The 25522-nt window shown below is 36.6% G+C and overlaps 2 protein-coding genes across 7 annotated transcripts in view; one reads left to right on the forward strand and one right to left on the reverse strand.

Annotated features, from left to right (window-relative positions):
- The first annotated feature begins 546 nt into the window (after nucleotides 1–546).
- SERPINA10 (serpin family A member 10) lies at nucleotides 547–13758 on the forward strand. Of its 4 annotated transcripts, none has more exons than XM_037394673.1 (6): nucleotides 547–643; nucleotides 3719–4464; nucleotides 5949–6222; nucleotides 6959–7106; nucleotides 8281–8478; nucleotides 11981–13758. In XM_037394673.1, exons 2-5 carry the CDS (start codon nucleotides 3756–3758, stop codon nucleotides 8470–8472), a joined length of 1323 nt encoding a protein of 440 aa, XP_037250570.1. In that variant the 5' UTR covers nucleotides 547–643; nucleotides 3719–3755; the 3' UTR covers nucleotides 8473–8478; nucleotides 11981–13758. The 4 variants fall into 4 exon arrangements, with proteins under 4 accessions (XP_037250570.1, XP_037250568.1, XP_037250569.1 ...); XM_037394671.1 differs by lacking the exon at nucleotides 11981–13758 and adding an exon at nucleotides 10700–11127; XM_037394672.1 differs by lacking the exon at nucleotides 11981–13758 and adding an exon at nucleotides 9977–10693.
- The window catches only part of PPP4R4 (protein phosphatase 4 regulatory subunit 4), a 69442-nt gene continuing 55902 nt past the window's right edge, over nucleotides 11983–25522 (reverse strand). For 2 of the 3 annotated variants that reach the window (XM_037394666.1, XM_037394668.1), the window contains 11 exons: nucleotides 25166–25271; nucleotides 24221–24368; nucleotides 23289–23433; nucleotides 22442–22483; nucleotides 22276–22350; nucleotides 19928–20003; nucleotides 19448–19528; nucleotides 19017–19110; nucleotides 18501–18571; nucleotides 17568–17706; nucleotides 11983–12097 (listed from right to left, as the gene is read on the reverse strand). In XM_037394666.1, the coding sequence (XP_037250563.1) occupies nucleotides 12073–12097; nucleotides 17568–17706; nucleotides 18501–18571; nucleotides 19017–19110; nucleotides 19448–19528; nucleotides 19928–20003; nucleotides 22276–22350; nucleotides 22442–22483; nucleotides 23289–23433; nucleotides 24221–24368; nucleotides 25166–25271 (1002 nt within the window). In that variant the 3' untranslated portion in view covers nucleotides 11983–12072. The remainder of the gene's footprint in view (nucleotides 12098–17567; nucleotides 17707–18500; nucleotides 18572–19016; nucleotides 19111–19447; nucleotides 19529–19927; nucleotides 20004–22275; nucleotides 22351–22441; nucleotides 22484–23288; nucleotides 23434–24220; nucleotides 24369–25165; nucleotides 25272–25522) is intronic. The other variant, XM_037394667.1, reaches the window with a different exon arrangement.

The raw sequence follows: 25522 nt of genomic DNA on the forward strand, positions 1-25522 counted from the left end.
CAGCTCTCTCCATTTTGTCTTTTATACGAGAAACCACTCAGTTCTTATCAGTCAGTGAATTTTGGCATACTGATACGTTACTGAATAGCTGGCATGCTCTTGAAACAGGGAGCGGAGCCCCGGTCTCTCCTCCAACAGGAATGGCTGAATTGCAGGGCAAGGGAGCTGACAACAACCCTACACGTGTTCTGCACCTTCTCTGTCCCTCCCTCATGTTCCCACTGGCCCTGGTAAGCAGTGACCTATTCTTTTACAAAAGTGGGTATTTTAAGCAGGATTGGATACTGCTTCCACCACTGAGTAACTTGGAGCCTGCCTGTAAAATAATTCTCATGGGTGATTGGATGTGCGGGGCCAAATCCTGCTGGGGTGCTGAAGGGCTGGATGTAAAGAGTTTACTGTTCTCTTTTTTCTCATGGAAGGTATAACATATTTACTGGAATATAACCCTCCATCATTATGCCATTTATGGGAAACACAATACTTGGTATTTATAAAGCAGTTAATTTTTAACAGACAAAACCAGATTATCACTCTTCGGAAGAGCAAATATTTGTTGCAAAACTTCTATGTGGGACAGACATCTTCATCTCATTTTTCAACATAGTTGATTGAGAATAGTAACAGAGGAGCTGCCTAATAGGTAAGACAAGATTTATATGAAACATTTAGATTATAAAGGGAAGGATTATCATATTTTTATATATATATATAATTCTATATATTTATCAGTTATTCTCTAAATGTGACGTTTGAAATGGTTCTTAATGAGCATTCTATTTTTCTCCTGCTCTAATGCCTTCAGAAGAAAAATACATCTGAGCAAGAAACTTCTTTGATATCTGAAACTACTAGAAACAAATGTTTCTTAAAATGGAATGACTGTCAACTTTGCTTTAACACTTGTCTGTTTATTAATGAACTGTCTACTCTATGCATGCAGTGAGTTCTCTAAAATCAGCAATAAGCTTCACTCAGGTCTAAAAATACAAGTCTATAATGTGCAAAAATATAACTGTATTGTTTCCAGGGCTGTTTTTCCTAGTCTTAGAGGACATGCTTTATTTCTAACTGTTACTAAAGGTGAGCCATAAAGCTGCTGCAAGGTGAACTTTCGTTATTTGCAATCCCAAATTTGCAGTGAATGCTCAGTGCAATTGTGAGTTGCCTATTCCTGTGATGTTCATACCACCCAAATCAGTAGCAATTGTGTATGCCTGAGGGAGGACTCTTCCTGAGTGCTAAGTGGTCTGGGATGTGCCTGTAAACAAGGGCTTCTGAGTTTGCCCCATCCTTTCAATCTGAAAGCTCTTTGTGTTTGGAAGGCAGAGCCCTCTGGAAGGCAGCTCACCGCTTGATGGAATCTATAAGCACAAGAATTCTAGGCAGCATGTGGTAGAAATGACATGCTTGCCTTTCACAATTTCATTTCACTTTTCATCCTTCTGCTATTGGTTGTTTATTACTCCACTGAGATCACTCTTGTGATCACATACCATAGGATATGATTCATTCAGTCCCTTTACATGTCCCAGGGGATCTGGCAGCCCACCCGAGCGAAGTACTGTCCCAAACTTCTCAGGGACACACAACAGTGGCATCTGCCAAACGCAAGGCTGTCAGATGTTACACAGAAATTGCACTGTCCCCAGAAAAGATGGGGAAGATCTGGTGCTCTGCAACACTTAGTGAGCAGTTAGGCCAGATGCTCTCTCAGAGGGACTGCTGCTGTCACAGAAAGCCCTTCCTGTTGACTTCATATGACCAAAAGCAAAGTTTTCCAATCCCTGCCTCTTTGCTAGAGCCAGCTCTGCAGTGTCCAAGGATACCTCTTTGAAGCAGGGATGACTACCAGGGGAAAAGACCTTATTTGATGCCCGGGCAGGCATAGCACTGTGGCAGAAACAGTACCTTGGTGCCTGTGTTACTTTGCACAGAAGTGGCTCACTACATAATGAGCAGAAATTCCTAGCAGTTCTGTAATAGCTCTGGACAGCGCTGCTTGCAGTCTGTCAGGGGAGAGTAAGTATCCCAGCCCTGGCAGAAGTCACATGCGCCACTTGGCCAGCAAGGCAGCAGCTGAAGTCAAGTCATCCCCTTCCCTGGTCCAGTCCTGCAGAATCCAGACACTGGTAATCTCAATGAAAATAAAGTAAGAGCTAACGGGAAAGAAGAATAAAGGAAAATTATTCAGAACTACAGCATGCTGCATATTTTAGTCTGTTCCCTGGCTGCCATGCACGCAAGAAGAGGCATAACATTCAGGGATTCGCTGCCTCCTGATTAAGTCATTATAGCCCATCTGTGTTGCACCAAGTACAGAACGTGACCTATTATCTCAAAAGAAAATAGCACACCACCTGACTGCCAAAAGCACCCTGTGAGTTGGCACCCAAATGTCTCAGCACTCACATCAACACACCTTTTCAGCACTAACTCCCACATCCTGAATCAGGCAACTGTGAAATTCAGCTGAACTGTGAATAAATGGCAATCAAATAAAACCAGCTTTCCCATATGCCACATCACAAATTATACAATGACCGTAATTTGCTGTTACAGATCCTTAACTTAAAAGGAGTAGTTAACAGCTGCCATGTGTTTTCTAGATTGTTGAATCACTTACTACTTTAATGATGGCCCATATATTCCATCTTTTCATCTCCTTTATCCATTCCCATGCCACTGGTATACAAAAGGATTCTGTGCAGGCTTGGTGGTCTTGAACATCCTGTTCAATTTACAACAGGAAAATTCGTCTCTGAAGATTATGGCCATTCAAAATTTTTCCATACAGTGCAAATGAACCCTGCTGTATGGGAGAGCAGTTCATATATTGCTTGGATGGAAAGATGAAAGATGGGCATATTTGCATTTATGCTTGAGAAGTGCATTTGCATGTGCAAATTTACACAAGCAATGTCTGATGCTAAAGTTTGCCTGAGGTCTTCTGTAAGATGTGCCTAGCTCTCTCCAAACATTTTGTTGGACATAATGCAGACACCCTGCATTAACTTTGCTCAGACAACTTGTGTGAAATACTGTATTTTTAAGAACAGAACAACTGTTTCATCCTTGTGCTATTTCACACTGAAATATGGCATTTTCGGGGAGATGGCACTGACAAACCTGCTTCAGCGTTTGCTGGACAGAGAAGTACAAAAGAACAGGGAATCCTATGGTATGTGATCACAAGAATGATCTCAATGGAGTAATAAACAACCAATAGCAGAAGGATGAAAAGTGAAATGAAATTATGAAAGGCAAGCATGTAATTTCTACCACATGCTGCCTAGAATTCTTGTGCTTATAGATTACATCAATTTCACAGGAGCAAAAGCTGCAGCAGAGGTCCAAACAAGCTGATTTTTCATCTATGAGCTGTGTATTGTACTTGAAATGCAGGTTTTGTTTTGTAAAGGAATTACAAGTTAGCAAGGGAAAATTGGTGGAATACTTCTGATGTGGAACCACCAACATCAGAAGATCATAATTTTTTTCTGGATTCATTGAATGGTGTTGGAAACTTCTCTCTTTCACTGATCTAAATTAGACCTTTCAAACAGGAACGAGATCTTACATTTAGAGTATATACACTGAAGAACCAGAAAGACCATCTTGCTGCATTATGACTTTTTGCATTGTGAATAGAAGAACAAACTAAAAAATCACTGTGTTGCCTTTTTAAAAAAAAATATTTCTCCATTTTCTTTACTAGAAAAAAAAAGAAAAAAAGCTCATTACTGGATGTCAACATGAAAACAGGAGTTTACCTATTTCTTTTAAGTGAAATGTGTGTTGAATTCATCAAGGCTGGCATAAACCTTAACATTCCAAAGGAGGAAAACGAGAATAATTTATTAGAAGGAAATAAAAATGTCAGTATTTCTGAAGAGTTACATTATCTTGAAAATATCTCTAAGCCTTTTGAAGACCGAGGTCTTGAAGAGTTCACTCTTTACAACTTCACCGAAAAGACTGCAAATTTTGGATTTAACCTCTACAGAAAAATTGCAATGACACATGACAACAATGTAATCATCTCTCCCCTTTCTGTATCAGCTCTCATGACTGCATATACGCTTGCAGCCAAAGGGGAAACACAGAGACAAATAGTAAAAAGTCTAAACCTCCATGCTTTGAAGGATGGAGTGGATCGCCACCGTTTACCAGCTTTGTTTAAACAACTGAAAGATAACATCACAATGAATGAAGAACTACTCCTTGTGCAAGGTACCCTTTCTTTTATCCAAAAAGACTTCAGACTCAAGGAATCTTTCCTCAATTTATCAAAGCAGTACTTTGAAATGGAATTCCTGAGAGTGGACTTTCAAAACTTTACACAGGCAAAATCTGTCATAAACCAAAACATTAACAAAAGGACCAAAGGAAAAATCCCAGAGCTTTTTGAAGACCTTGACCGCCAAAATAAACTGCTACTTGTGGACTACATTGTCTTTAAAGGTAAATTGTTTTTATTTTGCCAAATTATTATTTATTAGAAGAATCAAGGATACAGCTTTGGCTACATCAGGGAAAATTTAAATTAATTCAGATGTCCTGTTTTCTCTATGTCTTTATCTAGATTTACTTTTGACTATTAGGTTTATTTAATAGGAAATGATTTTTCATGATAGGGAACCACAAATTCTTCTATGCTTTCGTCTATACAACAGAGTCTCAGAGAGAACAAAAAGCTCTGCATCAAACTACCTCAAATCCATCTCTGAATGATCCTTCTTCATGACTAAAAAGGATGTTTAATTTTCATTCACCAATTAAAATGAAAAAGCCTTAATCGTGATAGTCTTTTGAATGCTGGATACTGGGCCTAAAATAATTGACTGATTTTACACAGTAAGCAAAATTATGAAAAAAAAAAAAATAATTTCTCTATCTCAGTCAAGAATTTTTTTCTTCAGAGGAACTAGAATGCTCCGTTATATTACCTTACACAGTGAAGGGGAAAAATCGCAGTGATGAGCAGAGACTGTTCTGTGGAGAGGTCCTCTGTTGCCAAGTATCTTATGCTCCTTTTCCTGTTGTTGGGGTCTTTCTGACTGCTGGCTTAGAAGATAGATAAGGGACTCCAAAAGGAGGTCCTGGCAGTTGACAGGGAGCCACAGCCCACCCTTTACTCTGAGACAGCCATACAGAAGCCAGAGACACCCAGTTAGGTAAAAAGCAAAGACAAAGAGCTGGGATGACAAAGGGGATGAGAGGAATGCTGTGCAGAAAAAACATCATCATAGCCACTACAGTCCAAAGCACTCAGCAGGTGCCATCCACGGGACACCCCCCTAAAATAAATGCCCACGTGAGGACAAAGAACATTATCCCCCAGCCCTACAGCCTCCCTAAGTTTATTCTTTTGTATTTACAAAAGTGCAGTTTGTCCAATGATGAAGTTACTTTCCCTAGGAGAAAATGAGAGAAAAGGGATACATGGCTGTGGCTACTTTTGAAAGTAACAGCAGAGTTCAGAATCATTAGTATAGAAGAGGTCACATTCCAGTGCACCTCGTAAGTCAGTGCACTGCTCAATCTCCATCTAAAAGATTGTATAATTAATTTAAAAACAGGGTGTTGAACAGCTGGTACAGAATTTCAGAGAATGTGACATGTTAATAAAAGGCAGATGCTCATATGACATTCAATAAACAAAAAGATTATCAGTTCTAATCTTGACTGGCAACTAATCAACCTCACAAAAAGATTTCCCTTCTTTCCCTGCAAATGAAGAAATTCATTTTGCAGATTACCTCCTTTTCCTGCTGTAAAAAACGTAAAGCACACATACGACATATACTGCAATTTTCATCCCCATATCCCAGACACAATTAACATCCACTTCAACTAGATACATAAAAAATCCTATACTTTTTTAAGGGTTTCTGAACATTTTTCTTAAGTCTGAATGCACATAATTAATTTCTTTCTTTCCTCAGGCAAGTGGGTCTACCCATTTAATTCCAAATTCACAGAAATGGAGAATTTCCATATAAACAAATACAGAAGTGTAAAGGTACCCATGATGTTCAAGTCAGGTAAAGTTAATTCAAGTTTTGATGAGAACTTAAGATGCACTGTGATAAAGCTACCCTACAAAGGGAAAGCCCACATGCTGATTGTCATCCCAGAAAAAGAGGGAGATTACATTTCACTTGAAGACCATTTGACTACAGAGCTTGTGGAATCCTGGCTTGCAAACATGAAAACCAGGTATGTTTTGATACCTGTTGGTCTTAATGTCTTTCATGTCTACTGCAGCAAAGCAACAATGCACAACAAAGATTAGCGGGTCTTCCTAACCCTTTTCACATGCTAGCATCTCTGTGGAATTAGGTTTCTACAGAGTAGAGGTCTTTTAAGGTCTTACCCACAGCCCAAGTGGCATATGAAAGCTTCTACTCTGAGGTGACAAGTCAGTGGCTCATCTCAGAAATGTCCGTCTCTCTAAAGGCATAGTCAGTTTAGCTTTTCCAAATTCTTCCTGAGGCTTTCTCTCTCCTTAAATTTAGCACTGCTAGGCAAAGTGCAAAATAAATCTAGATACGCAGTATATTTATTAAACTTTTCCTACCAGTAGAAACCTAGAGTAATGAATAAATTTGCATATGAAAATGGAAACCCAGATTATCCCTGTGAAATGTAATTCCTGAAGTGGCAATTCTTTTCACTGGTCAGTAAATTATTGTGTCACCCTGGTGTCAGGGCACTGTAAGTGCTGGTGGAAGTATTTTACACAGAGAAGGAAACGATTTCTAGAAGTCTCTGGCAGTCAACAGGTCAGAGATCATATTCTATCAACCCAAATTGCAGCAAAGACTATTTAATTTTTGGCTCCTTTGCTTCCTTTTTCTGTGTAAAGCTTAACTCCTGAGTAGTGTGCCTTTCAGCAGTCAAGTGACCTACCATATAGTCTAATTTTGCATTGAAATATTTTTTTTCCAAACAGAAAAGTGGATATTTCCTTTCCAAAGTTTAAACTAGAGCAAAAATACAAAATGAAGAAATTGCTACATGCTCTTGGAATTAAAAATCTCTTTACACGTACAGCAGATCTCGGTCATCTCACAGATCAAGGATATGTAGCAGTCTCACAGGTAAGCCTTCTAAAATTACTTGCTATTCGGATTATAGTAGTATATAAATAGCCCAGTCAAGAGACTGTCATCTACATTTATAGGGACAGTAATGGGAAAGGACCCCATGTCCCAAGTATATGCAATCTGCACACCTTAATCAGTACGGACCTCACTTCAAGTATGAGGTGTGTAGAACTGAACTACACTGAACTGAACTACAGTTTTTCAAAAGTCTGCTGGCTTAAAAAAAATAGCCTTTCTGGGAAAACGTGTAATCCTAAAAATAAATATTTAATGGATAAAGTTGCAGTGATTTTCAGTTTGGGAAATACAATGGCAATCTGCAGCACTTTTCTCCCTTCCTCTTGATCATATAACTATTTCGTGCTAATTCTCAGCAGTTAACTATTGTGTTACGGGAAAAAAAAAAAATCACACCTAAATAGCAGCAGCTGGTAACTGATATTAGAAGCAGTATGTGCATCAGCTACAAAGTGCCAGAGGAGTGTCCTGTCCCTATGAATCATGATAGTCAGCTTCATTATTTAAGAATGTCTAACAGAGTGCTCAACACTGCTGAACTCCTTCAACTGTCTTCACCTAAGTCATTCCTAGAATTAGGAGTCTGGGAGTTTGGAATGCACTAGCTGTCTGGGCAGTTCGCCAATACAGACCCAAATACAGGGGAGTTACTCAGAGGTACACACAGGCTGAAAGAACAAAAAGGGAGAAGAATCAGATCCTGCCAGGCTGCAATTTCAGTGTGAAGGGAAGGTCCTCAGACCAATCCAGGACTGCACCTCGTTGCTGTACATATTTACTCTGTGCTACCAATATGCAAATTACAAATAAGCAGGAAACAAGTCAAGATGCAGATGCAATGGCTGCTTCACGCTACCAGCTGCAAGGACAAAATCTCTAAGTGAGGCCTATGCTCAGAAATGTGGAAAAGCACAATGACACCTGTACTAGCATCCACACTGTCGGTATTGTGGTCGTGGTGGCTGTACTAACCCATCTGCTGCTGAAGTAGACAGCATATGGGTCTACTGCTCTAACAGACAGAGCTAGATTGCACAGACGTACTCATTTCAATCCTTAATAGAAGCCTACATCAACTGAATGCCTTGGAACAACACTCTTCATGTTAATATTTATTTCTGTCACATTTTATTGCTACATTGCATTTCAGGTTGTCCAAAAGGCAGCAATCGAAGTGGATGAAGAAGGAACTGAGGCCACAGCAGCTAGTGGGTCAGAAATAACTGCATTCACAGTGCCTCCTGTCATCAAAGTGGATCGACCTTTCCTTTTTATGATTTTTGAAGAAACTTTTAAAACATTACTATTCATTGGCAGGGTGGTTGATCCAACAAAAATGTGAATACAGGTAACAGTTTCTATTCTGGGGTATGTAAGAGGCTTTATTTCTATTTTATTAATTTACACTAGAATAAAAAGACAGTTAAATATGAAAATGTGAAACCTGTTTTGTGTCTCTGGCTAGCAGTAGGTCATCCTATTAATGCCCAAGTAATAAATTAAATTCATTAAGGCCCAAAGTGACTAAAATATGTCTTATAAAATCTACCATGCAAATTAAAAACCCCACAGAACTGAACTTTGGAAATTCAGCATTTTAGCGATAAGTCTGAATAAAAACCCAGAAATTCATATGCCGTAATATTCAGGAAGCTCATTCACAAACAATGCAGGCATGATATCTGATGTTACCTTCTGTTGCAAAGAGCCTACTGACTTCAACGTTAGCAGGACTTTGCTGCTTATAAAAACAAATGAAGGATCAAGCCCTAAAAGAGAATGTACAGCCTCTGTCTAAAGATCTTTATTTTATTACTGCAGAAATTATGCTGAGTCTATCATGACGTCCATATCATCTGGAAGTGTGACCTCTTTCAAAGTGTTTATTCAGAGTATCAAATCACCTAATTTTCTCAGGGTACATGATGTGCCTGCTTTTAAAATACTCTATTGAAGACAAAATAATTATGAAAAAAACCTTAGGTATTCTGAACCTGGAAAATCCGAATCTGTACTACTTCATAACACCAAACTGGTCCTGTCCTAAAACAGAATTTCTGCATGTATTATTGTCTAGGTATTAGGGTGAACTGTGTAACAGGACTCTACACCTGAACTAAGACAGACTTTGGTAGGAAAAAACATGCCTCCATAAAAGTGGCATAAACCTGTTCACAGAGTTGGTCCTAAAATCCAAAAGGTGTTGCCAAAATGTTTCAGAGAAATATTTCCATGATCTAAACGCAATTTACATTATTCAAGTGATACAGTGATTCCCACAGAACAGCAAGAGCTTTAACATTTAGTAAATTTTAATTAGCAGCTGAGTTCTATACATAAAGTACAAAACAATGCAAAAAGCTATTTCTAGCTATATGTAACTAACAGATTTAAGCATTACTCTACTTGCTCATACTGCCTTCACAGAGGAGCTACCCAAAAGGAGGTAGAGGAGTTTTTAAAATCATTTGGCATAGAAGATTCAAAAATATCTGTCAGTAATTGCACATAGAGAGATGCATCCACAAGAGAAGATACAAAAGATACATTCCAGGGTAAAGCTGGTAAACATGTCTAAAAATCACTTCAGTTACCATCAGATGTCTACCCACAGAAACTACCACCAGGCACCTGGTGTAAGCCACTCACAAAAGGATTTAGCAGGCAGACTCGGGTATTTGATAGACTACAAAGGTGCATCTAACCTGACTCCGCATTGCAGTACGTACTCAGAAAGAAAAGACACTCCTTCCTGCCTCCAGCTGACTGATGGGAGGAATGCTGCTATAGAGAGCCACCCAAGTATCACTGTACAGTTGACCTCCAGCTGTTACTCTGAATTGCAGGTAAAACCAATGCTACAGAGGGTTCCAAAGTATTGGTGCTGCCCAACAGAAGTAACCCAGAAGTAAGCAGCCTCATGAAAGATTGCTGGGATGGAGGTCTACAGTGTGAAGGACTGATGAAAGTATACATGAGACACTAGGAATATTGTACAAGGAAGATGTGCAGACCAAAAAACGTCTAAATAGAGCATTTAAATATTGCATAAGCAGAAATTTAATATACAGTAGGATTATTGAGTGGAGCACATGTTATCAGCACTAAATAAATTAATCAGTTAAAAATGACAGACAAATGACAGCCAATAAGAAACAAATGACAGACTGTATACAGAATTCGTTAGGTGCTTATTAAGGGGAGAAGTAGCCTGAATTCAAGTTTCTGGACTTACTGGTTGTTCTGCACTGCTCTAGTAAAGGCATCTGAGGGTCAAACGCAGTTTTGAGTCCTGTTCTGCAGCTGGGTACTGCTGATCTGAGTTTGGCCCCTGGCAGAAATCAGGCTGAGAACGGATTGAACAGTGTCCTGTGGCCCATGGGTGAGCAGCTGTAGCTGGCACGTTGAGTTAGATGTCCCTGGGGACCAGGGAGCATGTGCCTTCATGGATGAGACAAAAGCAGAAACTGGGAGGAGCCAGCATACGTCATCTCTATATCTGCATCATTATTGCATGTTAAACATCGTAATACTTGAAAGAAGCTTTTAAAGAAATCTGTGATTTACAGGACCCTACACCAGGCTGCAGAACAAACTGAAACTTGAGTGTCTCTACAAAATCTGAACAGTGTTGGTGACTGAAGAAAGAGAAGACACCTAAATACAGCTGCAGTGTAAGAAGCTTAAGAATTCAGACAGTAAACCACTGCTAAAACTGAAGACACATTTTGTACTTCACACATGACAGCATACCTCTAGCATTATTACTATTTAAAATAAATACCTTCTATAGGTAAATGGTTTTAGTTATTTTAATTATAAAAGATGCCCTGAGAAATTTTTGTTTCAAGAACATGCATGTACAGCATTGTCCCACATTTTATTTTGAGTAAATCATCATTCATATTTTTACATTATAAAAAGTAACCACGCACGCATATGCATTCACAGATCAGATCATCTTTATCATACACCAATAAATTTTAAAAATCACATACTTCTGATATCAATATATTTATGCTGCTTCCATTTTGAAATAGAGAAGCTGACAATAGCTTCATAGGCTCTTTCTCAAGTATTGGCATTAATAGAACTCTTTAAAATAGAATTGCATGTTTTTCCACAGACAAATTTTGATAGAAACATTAGCATTAATACAAACAAATGCAGATGACATCACTAAAGCATGATAGCTTGCAATAGCAGTAGATTAAAAACTAGATTCATCATTATAAATTGTTCAAGTGAAAATACAATCTGAAATACTAAAAATTAAAACAAGTATTTATACAACAAAAATTATGAAACAAAACTTTTTTGTATCATCTGGAGACATCTACTTTTAGATTGCTTTGAAACGTACACAGGATTTTTATGAACTCTACTTAGTACTTGTGAAAACATTACCTCCAAATTCACAGCACAATGCTACTGAAGTTTACATTTTTTTATAGACTGATCAATGGTTCTGGACTTTGGTCTTAAATTAGGTTTAAAGGTTCCTTAAAATGTGGGATTACTTTTTCATATTCATAACAATGCCTTCTATTTTTGCATAAAAGATGGGTGCTAAGAATTGCTATAATTGTAAGTAAGCCAATTAAATAATGGATATGTGCATTCTAAATCCAAGAATTTGAAGTACAAAGGCATAATTGAAGAAAACAAAATCCTCTCTTTTAGCTGCAGCAGTGAAGAGCACATAGCTGAAGTTATATTTTGTAACATTTCACTACAACGTAAGAATTCTGCAACCGTTAGATTACTTACTGGAACATATTCTACAGCTTGGGATTTTATTTCAATGATAAAAATTTTTAACGTTGCAAGATGCATTTTATCTATTCCAGGCATTAAAGAGTCCCATCTGCTGCTCCCACTTTATCACACCAGAACATTGCTTCCACCAGTCTCTGGTTCCCTTCTTTTTCTGTCAGAAGATCTAAGAGTTTGATTTTCTGTTTTTTCTTCATACAAAAGAAGAAACACACATAATATGTTGTTGTTATATTAATAATTAACATAGCAAAATAAATTGCTATTGCATGCAACATTTTAACAAAACTCCTAGCTGCTGTACCTTAAAAATTACTAGCTGCTATACTGCACCCACTGAAAAAGTCAAACAGACACATTCTGAGGGCATTCTTCACAAGATGGGTGTATTTCATCATAAGTTTTCTACAGAAGCTAATGTAGGCATACTTCTAAATGAGATCGTTAAGGTAATACAATTAGTCTACTCAAGTCTACAAATAATGCCAGAGGTGTTCAGCTTAACCCATGATAAGATAAAATCTGGGAAATGTGGGGAGGGGGAGAAGCTTAGAGCTCTTTACAGTGTTATTTCTAGGTCTTCTGTTGATCATGCCACTTGGGCAATTTCTGAACTTTTCATAGCCTGGCTAATTTTGAATCTTTACATACACTGTTTTTGCAGAGTTGTAGTTATGTCAATTAACAATTGTAATGGTCAGAGATCTTTGGAAGAACAGGGTTCAACTTTTAGAACTCTGTGGAAATATTTGCATCCATATTTTAAAACACTATTTACAAACAAAGCAAGATACTGTTCTGTTTCACCCTTTTAAAATCGCTGATGGAACCTTTCATGATAATACACCACTGTTAGGATACCAACTAGCTTTGTCCTAGAAATGGCCCCTAAATCACATGCCAGTCCTACTGGAGCTCAGAACTCTTACCAGCTTAAGTGGCAGAAGGAAAACATGATCAGAAGCTGTAAGTAAGCAACTAAAACTGTAGTAGCTTAGTAGCAGAACTACTTCATCTTGTGCTCAACTTCCTAAGCAGTTATATGACTGGATGAAAGACACTACTTTAAGATACTTACGCATATAATTGTTACAACATAGTCACACCCCAATGTGGATGCCTTAAAGGTCAGCTGCGTACATATTATAAATTATTTTATTTATTATTTATTAATTTAATATTTATTTATTCATTATTAAGAAATTGATTTGTATGCAATGATAAATCTACACCCATTTTTTACAGGATGGAAAACCTGCACCCCTCATTCTTGAAGCAGGTTTTAATTGAAAATGAAATAAAATCAAGCACTATCTGTATGTCTATAGGCCAGATGCAAAATTCTGAAATGGTGGATATTTTTATTGATGAATCTATAAAGTTCTGGAAAATAGTTTTAACCAATTGCATATCAAAATCAGTCCCATTACAGTTATGTAAACTGAGGCAGAACAGCTATTCTCATCCTAAAACAAAATATCTCTAATCTCATAAAAATGAAAACATTTAAAAAGATCATAGAACTACATAGCATAATAATACATGATCGGACTACTTAATGGAACACAGTTTTTAGGAATCGTGAATTTCTGCACTAGGATGATTCATGGTCTTACTGGCGACTCTTCAACAGAAGAAAGTCAGAAAAGCACATCTGCTCTGCAAATTGACTTAAGAAAGGTCTCTTGTAGGATGAAATACTCAACCAGTGCTCTTTGTGATTCTTTCCTATTCCATAAAGTACTTACAATCAGCATCTTTTGTGATACCACCATTAAGTTATATCGGTGCATCTTCAGCATAATTCTTGCATTTTCTAATGCCTAAGTATTAAATAAGGTCTTACAAATGACACCGAATTCATGATCATTTTCTTGTCACCTGCTTGTGAGCAATGGATCAGGATTTACTGAGATTTTGGGGTTTTGTTTACATCTACATTATTTTCAAAAAGAAAGAACATTTTAATTGGCACAGACATCTGAAATGGGACAAGCAAAGTGTTTGAACTCATGAGTATGGTAAGTAAAGATCTCAGTTCTGCATCAAAGTAACTTTGGGTTTTGACAAGTTCCTCTAACAACATGAATATATGAAATTAGAAATTCTTCATCCCTGCAAACTGCACTATGTTGTCAAAAGTGAACATCTGCCAATATTCAGCAGAGCAGTTTTATGGAAAAGATTACTCTTAAACAATTAAATATTTTCTCCAAACATACATCACTTTGAATTAAGAATCAATAACTATATCCGTTGGTATTTTAATTATTAAGCAACATATTACTCCCCAATCTTCCATTCTTCACAAACACATAATTACTTAGAAAAAGTAGTATAGCAGAATTTACATTATTCATGTTGCAGAGTCAAACAAAAAGCTAGGACTTGCCAGAACTGAGATGGTCAGTGCAATATTTAACCAGCACATATAGAAATTTACATAATGATATAGTCTAAATATATACTCAGTTATTATTTTTTTACAAGTTTTCTGCCTTACTGAATGCATAGATTGTGACACTCATGAATATCTATTCAATTGCAGCTCTTATTGTACAGTTTCCAAATTCTTCTCTTAGTGATAGTCATTTCTGTGAGCCCATATATTTGGATATTAATTTTTCCCATCATTCAACTCAGCAGAAAAATGTTTCCTTGAAACTGACTTTTTTTGTATTTTAGTATGTGTATATTTAACACCAAGACTGACTTTCTGAACAAAGGAGAGTTACACCCAAATATATCTGTGGTCAGCAAGGTTATCCAGATGAATGCATATACCACCAACCATTCCTGTATATGTATCTCAATATCTCTTTATTAAGGTGCTCCAATTTTTTATGAAAACAATTAGGTATTGAGCCAGATTACAAAAGAGAAATCGAATCTACAGTGCAGCAGACATTATACCAACTTGAGAGATGTGTTTTCCCATAAGACCACAGAACACTGAAACTCTTATTCAGGGCTAAATGTAGGTCATCCTAAGCCTGCTATTCTTTCTTTAAAAATGTTTTTCTTTCCCTAGTATATCCTTTTGGCTATAGTGCAGTTTAGGGACTTTCTGAACGAGGGAGACTGTCCAGATCATTGTGTTTGATCAGATATCTACTTTTAAGTAATGTGCTGTTAAAGTATTCACTTGGGAATGGTACAATGAGACTTGAAGCTGAGCCTGCTACGTTCCAGTGTCCTGCCTGAAGACAAAGGTACAAACTTCTCTGCATGGGTCTTTTTCTGTCCCCTTGTATTAAAACAAAAGATATCAGTTTTATGTGACAGATAAAAAACCCTGGAAATCTGGAAAAGTTTTGTGATATAAAAAATATGTTTAACTGATCTTTGCATCTAAATATGAATGTTATAATTATTATAATATTATTATAATTATGAACTTATGAATATTAATCCATTTATTTCCCCAAAATCCTTGTGAGTTGAATAAGTAATTGGAATTTCTACATTGGTTGTTAAAAATGTTACAACATTTGAACTAATTTTCTGCTTTTAAAGAGAGGGAACAAAGGTATACAGTGAAAGCATATGGGGTTTTGAGCACCCCTAATTTTTGAGAGTATGTAGCACTGTATATCATACTCAAGATACATGTCCCATTTTCTTTATAGATAGCTGAAAATGTCAGCATGCCTACAAATCTAACTGCTGAGTCTGAAATCACAAACTTCGAAATAAGCAACCATCTAATGATCGCCTATAAAAAGCCTGAAGTACCATGTGTAGTGTTTAAGAGAATCACAGAATGGTCAGGGTTGGAAGGGAACTCCACAGATCACCTGGTCCAACCCCCTGCTAAAGCAGGTTCACCCAGAGCAGGTTGCACAGGATCGCATCCAGGAGGGTTTATAAAGTCTCCAGAGAAGGAGACTCCAAAACCGCTCTGGGCAGCCTGTTCCAGTGCTCTGGCACCCTCAAGGTAAAGAAGTTCTTCCTCACATTCAGATGAAATTTTTGTGCTTCAGTTTGTGCCTGTGTCTGGGCACCACTGAAAAAGAGTCTGGCCCCATCCTCTTGACACTCGTCCTTAAGACATTTGTAGACATTGATAAGATCCCCTCTCAGTGTTCTCCAGGCTAAGGAGGCCCAGCTCTCTCAGCCTTTCCTCACAAGGGAGATGCTCCGGTCCCTTAATCATCTTTGCAGCCTTCCACTGGACCCTTTCCAGCAGTTCCCCGTCTCTCTGGAACTGGGGAGCCCAGAACTGGACACAGCACTCCAGGTGTGGCCTCACCGGGGCAGAATACAGGGGGGATCACCTCCCTTGACCTGCTCGCCACGCTCCTCCTAATGCCCCCCAGGATCCCACTGGCCTTCTTGGCCACCAGGGCACACTGCTGGCTCATGAAGGCATTAGACTCTGGCAAAGACAGAGATAGAGTTCAACTTGATTTGACACCTAAAGGTACTTCTGCTGTGAAACCCTGCCTTGACACAGTTCACCTTCATTCACTACTTACCTTCCAACCTTTTCTACATAGAAAAAGCTGTTTTTAAAACAATAGGTCACTATATGCAAGCTTGATTAAATTTCATATCAAATTTCTCTTGTACAGTGAAGGAGGTAAAATTCCAGTAGAACAAAACCTACATGATCACACAGCAAGAGACTGTATCATCATATAATGTATACAATTAGCTGAATGCAAGCCTCGCATTCTGGACTCTTCCTTTCATTCTTGGTCTCTCACCCCTGTTCAGACTCACGAGGCCTACTTGCATCTCCCCATCCTTCTCAGCTTCTAGTTCTACTTGCTGTTACACTCAAGTCTACTTTCCCAACACTTCTTGCTATAGCTGGCTCCTTTCCTTTCTCCATTCTGCCTTGGCTAAGAAAGAAAATTTCTGATAGCAGAGAAAAAAAAATAAATCTCAGTTTGAGCACTCAAACTTACAGGCAGTCCAATGATAATAATTCAGAACTACAAGTTACAGTGTAAAAGGAATCTGCAGGGAATTAGCTGCTAGAGTCTACAGAGATTTAAGTGTACATCACAGCAATTTTCTAAGATTGTTACGCTTTAACACGGGAGCAAACAAATTAATTTTTCATTTTGTTCTTGCGAAACAGTGAACAGTTTAGGCTGATGTTTAAAGAAAACCAGCCTGAGGGAGATGCCTAGCATTGGATATTTTTTTTTATCTAAATGATTAATGTAAGGCAAGGAAGGCAGCCTTAATAACAAGTAGCAGTACCAGTTCATTGTAATTCTCAAAATTCATCATGAAATTGTTACATAGTAAAACATAAACATATATAAGCACATAAAAGCAGGAAAAGGAAAAATAAAATCATCTAACACCACATACATTCTGTATCTCAAACTATAGGCACCTAAACCACAGTGACTGTAGTTATATATCAAACGCATTAACCTTCACTTTGTCCCATTCCACCCTCCTCATCATTCATCAGCTGAATGCAAAGTGCAGGAGAACCAATGTGAAAGACTAATTAAAAGGGAATGCAATGCAATCTTAAAAACACTTATAATTGCACACATCACATTTCTAACCTGTTTAGTATTTCAAAATCTGGGCAGAGAAGTATCATAAATATAGATTTCATTTCACATGGTGTTTTTGAGTTCCCTTTGAAAATGTTACCCATAAGCTTAATTTCACCTCTTGACAACCACTTACATGCTCATCTTTCGGGACTGACTCTCCTTATTTCCAGTGGTCTTTTGGTCAGCTGAGTTAAATAAGTTGCGAGAAGAAGAACTGGAAGGGAAGGCAGCATTGCCACTATTACCAGTAGAATGAGTCCGGAAAGAATCATCTGAAATAAAGAGTTGAAGTTTAGACAAAGAATTATGTCTGGAAAAAAATACACAGGAGTGTGAATGGACCAAGCTGTTTTTCCTGTGGGAGTAGTGGCATATTTCCTATGGCAATAATGCAAAGTTTAACTTTTTGTAAGAAACCGGTTTCAACTTAATATTTCTTCAAGTATTTTTATGAAAAAAACACTGAATAAAAATAAATAGAAGACATGTTTTGGAAGAGAAGTTTAATACCTTTAATATAAGAAAATAGTGGGATTTAATTGGCCAACCTTTAGCTGCTTAAAATGTACTTATTTCATCTAAGCCAATTGTCTAGTGAATGGAAAAAGACAGTTTCTTCTAGGAAGCAATTAATCTCATTCTAATCTTTAATCATCCAAACATCCACCAGCAAATTGAAAGAGGGGCATTTCCAGGCAGCGGTTTCTCTATCCTAATTCAAAGAAGTTACACATAATATCCCTTTCCTCACATAAAACAGGTCGAGGCAAATTACAAGACTGACCGTTTTATGACATCCAAAATTCCAATCAAGAAATGTCAAACGCGTTTTACTTTTACTACTTTAAAATGTAAATTTAAACAAATGTGTAACAAACACACACAACAAAAGAAGAATCTGAAAAATAAGTCACCTAGACTAGCACTTAAGTGCTCAGATATATTTGATGTATATTACTCTGTGTTCTTTAGGAGTATGATATCTTACAGTATGCCTGCTTAATGGGGCCCCAATACACTATAACTAAACAAAAACCTAATGTAAACTACATTATAACTTACTTACCACTAAAGGATAACATACAACTCTTTCCCAATCCTGATACTGAAGATGTATATCCTGTAGCAGAGCTTTTACTTAAAAAACAAAAGAAAAATGTCTTATTACAGAAAAGAATTCTTCTCAATTGCATCATACTACTGTTTATAATATTTGAGGTTATTTCTTAATTTTTGAAAAAATAAATTATAAAGTTATGCTGAAATTTCTTTAGAAATGTAAAAGTTTAGATTTAGCAGTTCATACTGAAAAAATATTTTTGAATATATAATAAAAGTTGATATACGTTAACTTAAAAAGAATTCATAAGAATTTGTAGACCTCGGCATGCCTTAAAATGGTATTTCTTCCCTCAGTTCAAAACTGCATACCTTAATCAGTTAAACAGAAAGCTGAAAATTTGGGTCACAATTCAGTGAGCATATCATTACTTTCAGACATTTATCTGCATATAACTTCATAACTGTTGTCTATCAGGTAAACAGTTGCCTATGAGGTAAGCAATGAAGATAATAAAGATACTTAGGACACTTGTCTATGTTGCTGTATTTTGGATGTAGTGCTTGAGTACTGAAAGACTGACTTCGAACCAACTTGGATTTCTTGTCTTCTTTGCCTAAAATTGTAAGTAGCAAAAAAATTCAATATGGATATCATTGCATTCCCTCAGTAATTAAAAAGTTTTTTATATATCATTTTCTCTGCCTATGCTAGCTGAAGAAACTGATTTAAATACTTCAATAACAATAAATAAACCTTACACCACCTATTTATTTACTAAAGAACAAAACAAAATTAAAAACTATAGAAAACACATTCAGTTCTAGGAGTGGAATTTTTTCCTGTGGGCAGTAGATGAAACTGGCCCGCAAATGCCAACAGCAGTTTTGCTGGGCTTTAACCTGCTGATGTGAGATCAAAACATTATAGAAGAGTTTTTGAAGAATTCTTACCTGCTGATGTACCAGAAGAGTTTCCAGGAACAGATAGAGTGATACTTTTTGCCAAAACTGATGATGTTTTACTGTCTCTACCTAAAAAAAAGTCTAGCATGAATACTTCTTTCTTAAAATTTAACTTAAAATAAAGAAAGAGGATATAACATGACAGAGTCCTGGGGTAAACAGTAATAATATGTAATCCAGTGCTACTAACACTTCATAAATACCACAAACAAGTACTTACATTACATCCCAAAATGAAAAATACCAGAGAACTAAGTGTCATGTATTTTATTAACAAAAAGTCTTCCTTCTAACATAATGAAGCCAGTTTTCATAAATCTCTTTAAAATTATATAGACAAAAAGTTTTATTGCCAATTTCTAGAAATATGTTATTTGCTGTACAGTCTCTTTTCTGTTCCCTTCTCTTCTACCTTTGTAGAAGAATAATGCATGCACAAACAATATGTACACAAAAAACCAGACTTACGCTTCTTTTCAAAAATTTTATCATTAATATTTGTAGATCTTCCTTCATTTTGTTGTTTCTCTTTTTCTAACTGTTCCTAAAAAAAATTGAATAATTTTCTTAGGTATCATTCAGGAAAATAAAAGAAAGAAATTGTATTTCAGTTAGGGATTGTTTAAAATCACCAAAATAACAGTTTCTATTCCCTCCTTCTATTAGTACAACCCCTAGTAAATATCCAGAGGACCAACTAAATAGCACAGAATGAAATAAAGGTACATATCCCTATATAAAAATCACACCAAAAATTGTTGACTTTAATTAGGAAGGAACCTCAGAGTTGAAGTTTGCATTTATAATTTCTTATTAAAATTATGCCTGGCCATTTGGGTTTTTTTAGTTAAAAAGATACAGAAATTGGCAGCTCATGATGTAAAACTTTTGTGCTACACAGATACTCTGATAATAGAACTGGCAATATTTTGAATTCAACCATACAATTCAATTAAGATGTTTTTCTCAAATAGTAAGGTGTGTCACATGTTCAAACTTTTTAAAGGTCTAAAATTAACATCTACAGTTGATAAGCCTTTATGCAAAACAAAACCAAGTATTACAATTCCTTATGTTTAAGAATTTTGTTTGCCTTTCGGTAATATTAGCTAGCCTCAGAATACTTTTTGAGAGCACATCCATAGACAGAAGACAGTGTTAACACAGGTACATCAATAATTTCAAAAGTCAATACTTACTTCAGGATTCTTGGTGAATAGATATCACACTATCAACTTCAAAAAGCTATATGATATTAGCTTATTTTCTGTACTATGTTCATAATAGAAAGTGCCAAGTGAACCTTAATTGTCCTACTCTGTTTTTTCATTTCACTCTAGTACCAGAGTTTAAAAAACTAAAAAAAAGGTAACTAATTCAGGTCAAGGTTGCTGGATAATATCTACAAAGTCAATTACTAAAATTAAGGAAACTTATTAACATGTTCAGTGTTAAAATCTGTAGCAGTCAAATACATCTAACTGGGTTCAATGGCTCCTTATCTATTTGGGACTGCAACATAACACAATTTACTGCGTACATCTCAGTCAATCCTTAATGAGACCTTTCTGATACAGACAGTATGCCTATATCAATGGGATATATCATAAAAATACAGGTGCTTTTCTAAAGTCTAGCTGTGGAAAAAGGGTAAAAATTAACGTTAGACAATACACAATAATACAGAGCACACTGGAGGCTATTTTACCACAGCCCCAAATTGTATCTACCTAAAAAATGCTAAAGCTCAGTTCAAGTCTTGGAATATGTGTACGCAGGTCCCGAGAGCAAAGCTGGAACCTTTGGCTCGAGCTAAGGGCAGGTGCCAGGAGGTACACGAGGCAGGCGTCGTGAACAGAGGAAATCAGCTGTGCCAGGGAGCACCCGTGACCGACATCAAAGCGGGCCACAAACACGGGCTCTGCAGCAACCCCAAAGAGGAAAAAGTCACACTTTTTGGACAGTCTTGAACCTGTTTTGGTTCTCCACAGAGGAGTTTAATTCCGACAAGTCAGAGGAACCATGCTAATGAAATTTAGCCTCTTCTAAATCCTGTCAGCTTCTCAGCGTCTCCAGCCTAAGCGGAACAGAGGACTGCAGCAACCTCCTCTGGGCTTTGTGAAGGTGTAATAGGCTATGTGGTGAAGTGCCTGCTGCAGCTTCTGCTTACAGCCACAACTGGGGATAAACAGTTTTTGTAAGTTAAAAAAACATTCTTCAGACTTGTCTTCCAAATCCTAAGTAACCTGTATCTTCTTTTGCTCAATCCAACCTGCACGAAGTCCCCCTCCTGCCAGGCTGAAGGTGTCAATGGCCTTGCTTGCTTTTTTTCTGGCTAACAGGAAAGCTTGTAACACAGAGAGCTTCCTTTGGCTTCCTTGGTACAAAAGACGTTACGATATTAATTTCTTTGCCTAAGGAAGCTGTATGTGAATTCTGAGGTGTTTCATTATTCAATTGATTATGTTATACATGCATGACAAATTGCTAAGTGCTGTCAAAAAGATTTCCTAAAGGTGTACTGAAGGGCTTGGAATATTAGAACTATAGATGCATCAAGCATGAGTATTTTTCAAGAAATTCCAGTTTGCCTTTCTAATTGATACAGTAAAATTTAAGTGGTAAAGAAAAGGAAGTTATTCATTACTTTGAAGGACTTAATCCTACTGTACAGTGTAGAATAAAACCACGCACAGATTATGAACCTACCAGGGTGTCTCCACAGTATACACTTCCCTTACCTTAAAATTATTGCCTCATTAATATTTAAGCTACAAACTATTAAAAAAAGGACAGAATGTACTTATAAAATATACCATTTCCAAAAGCAGATGTTCTTGTCTCTCTTTTTCTTGATCCAATAAATCATTTTCGTAAAATCTTTTCTGAAACTTCAAAATAAAATCAATAAAAATAAAAAATCACTACAAGAAAATGGGAATTAAAAGTACTTGGCAAGTATTAAAGTTAGTAAGTACTTACAGCGTCCATAGAGATCTCCATTCTGTCCAATTCCAACACTGTCTATAAAGAAAATCAAAACATTATCCTTACTCAACAGTATGGCACATTTAATTAAAAAAAATGTCCAGACAAGAAGCTTAGAATAGTGGTATTCATAATTAAACATGCCTTTTCTTCTTAAATATTTGAAGCCTATGCTTGTACAAATGCTACCAATGCAGTTAAAAACTGTCATAGTTTTTAAGAACTCTTAAAAGAAAGAAACAACTCAGGAATCTGTGAATAAGCCAGGGTGCTCCAAGCAGGTGTTCATCCAACCTCTCCTGCAGACTGGCTCTGTAAGGAAGCCAAAGGAAGCCACCTACTTTAGCTACTTAATTTCCAAGCTTATTTAAGGGGATGCCCATGCTCTGTCTCAAAGATGAACTTTTTCATGAATATTCACATTACAAAGACACTTGTAAATTTCAAAATCCAGCAAATCATTTACCTGTATATTGTAAAATAAATAAGGCTATCAAGCTATCTCTACCTCAAAGACATGATCATTTTTATTACTGTCAACCTTTAATCCCATCTTTACTCATCTGCTATTTTTTTCACAAATGGTCATTGAGCCAAAATTCTGAATCCATCACTAAGAAATAACTGCAACATAAGTAACCAAGGGAACACTAACTCTTAAATTTGACAGAATGCACTATACTACATGTTCTCTTAATTGTTCAGAAGTACATAACAGCAATAGAATTCTTTAGTCTTTTGTTCTTACATTAAGAGAATCAACAGAAGGCGTAAGTTTGATCATCTTAACTTTGAGTGATAACCCCAAGATAAAATGCTGCGGGAAAAGAAAAATACTTACTCTTTTCACAATAGTCAGGACATCTTTGTCTTTCTCTTGACACAAAAGTTTCCTTATACATAATTCCAACTGCTGAAGTAAATGTTTATCAGTGGGAATCTTCAGAGTAGATTTAACTTTTGGCAACAAGTAGCATAGTTTCATTCTAAAAAAAAAAAAGAAAAAAGTAAATATTCACCTTTTGATGCAGGTGTTTATTAAACCTTATTTTTTGTATTGCATGCTAGCATTTGACATAAAATAAGTTAGTAGGTCTGTTTAAACCGTTTCACTTGGTAATCAACTTTACTTAGCAAAGCTTACTGAATGCACACATGTGTGTGCAAATTATGCTTATGTAAATCTCTGCAGCATTAGTATTATTAGACATGTTAATGATGACAACATGAAGTACACACATCAGGAATATGATTAAAAGCATAAAATCACACAAAATACATTTAAAAAAAAAAAACCAACTATCTTTTTTACCAGTAATGACTGTTTGGTCCCTATCTCTTTAGTAAAGAAAAAAATCTGTGCAACCCAGACCACTGAAAGAATTGCTTGTGTGTCTTACTTTCCATACCACAATGTTGAAATGGATGGAAATTAATGGAGACTGTGAAGTTATGCTTCTTTCTCTACACCCATGAAACAGCATATTGCTTAGATCTCACCTGTTGCTTGCTCCTCTGCCTCCGTGTTCCTTTCTCACTCCCAAAAACTGACACTTTGAACCAGTCCCCCAAACATTCAGACTAACCTGCTTCTGTGGTTTCCTGACATTGTCCTGTAGTCCCCTACACCTTTAGTACTGCTCACTTTGAAGGAATCTATCTTTTTACTTAAGTCCCATTATTTAAACAAGACATAAGACGTGTAACTATATTTCGTAATATATTATTTAGAGCTTTTTTCCTGTACACTGTTACATACTCTTCATACAGTACCTCACATTTGCCACTGGATCATGTGTAAGTTCAAGCACAGGTAGAAAGAAGTATTTACAGAAGAATGATTTTGAAAACAGTTCCATAATGAATTCACAAGTATCTAGAAACCGAAGCCTGTTCCAATAACTTTTTCCTTGGCCCAGTTCTGAAAAATAACAATCCACAGATATTGTTGGTTAAGTTTTCAATGTCAGCTAGTAAACATTTCAAACATTAACCTTTGACTAAAGATGATTATTACACTCCTCACAAGGCACTCCTTCTCAGCCTGTCTTAATTCTTCCTTTCAGTGAAAGCCTAACCTTTTCAATTCAATGACCATTTCTGTCAGCGAGCATTTTTTGTCCTCAGAAATTTAATCCATCCCTTTAACCATTTGCAAAAGCAAAACCAGCAAGTTAACTAGCTACTGTGTTGAACAAAGCCCTGTACGCCATTCAAACCACATCATAAGTGTGGCAGAATTACTATGTAAGCATTAAGGATTGCCAGTGGGAACTATTCAACCTTCTAACCTATCTTTAAAACACCTAGCATAGACCAGAAAGTTAACTTAGGTGACTAACTCACTCATAAATTCATTTCTGAAAAGATTTATTCAGCACTTCTTACGTTGAAGCCTCTAAAGAATTTTACCTCTACAGAGGAAGTGTGTTTTGTATGTTGCAGCACCTACAGCTGAGCAATTTTGGATTCAGGGAGTAGGGTTGAAGGGATCTTGGCATATTATCAATTTCCCACATTGCCTTTTTCCCTATTCCTTTGCATAAGCTTTAGATACATTCCTCGCATACACACATGTTTTGACTGATGATAAAAGGAGCAACTGACTGCCTTCTAAGTAATGATAGCAGGAAGTTACACTGAATAAATATAACCATAAATAGATCTTCAGTCAAAACTAACTTGCATCTCTAAGTAATCATGGAAAAATCATCTTACGTTCAATCAGTTTCTGAATAACCTCATGCCTCTGTTCTTGTTTGCGATTATAACGCAAATAAACGCAGAGAGTTCGAGCAGCTGCTTTTTGGACTGGCAGGACATTCTTGAAAAAACAAAGGGACCAGAATTAAACATACTTGAAGGAATGTGACTAAAAATGTACAAAAATTCTAGAAGCAGAAAAGTAGCTAAAAAGTTTAACTTCATAAATTTTGAAGTAATTGCCACAATATAAGGGAGAATAAGGAAGTTTGGCCAATTCATGACCCACCTATGTCTTTTATCTCTTCTGCCTAACATGTTTATTCAACTATTTCATAAACACCTTAAAGTATTCCATGTTTGGAAGGCACC

This window comes from Falco rusticolus, chromosome 7, assembly GCF_015220075.1.
Source record: "Falco rusticolus isolate bFalRus1 chromosome 7, bFalRus1.pri, whole genome shotgun sequence".
In the NCBI taxonomy this organism is placed as follows: domain Eukaryota; kingdom Metazoa; phylum Chordata; class Aves; order Falconiformes; family Falconidae; genus Falco; species Falco rusticolus.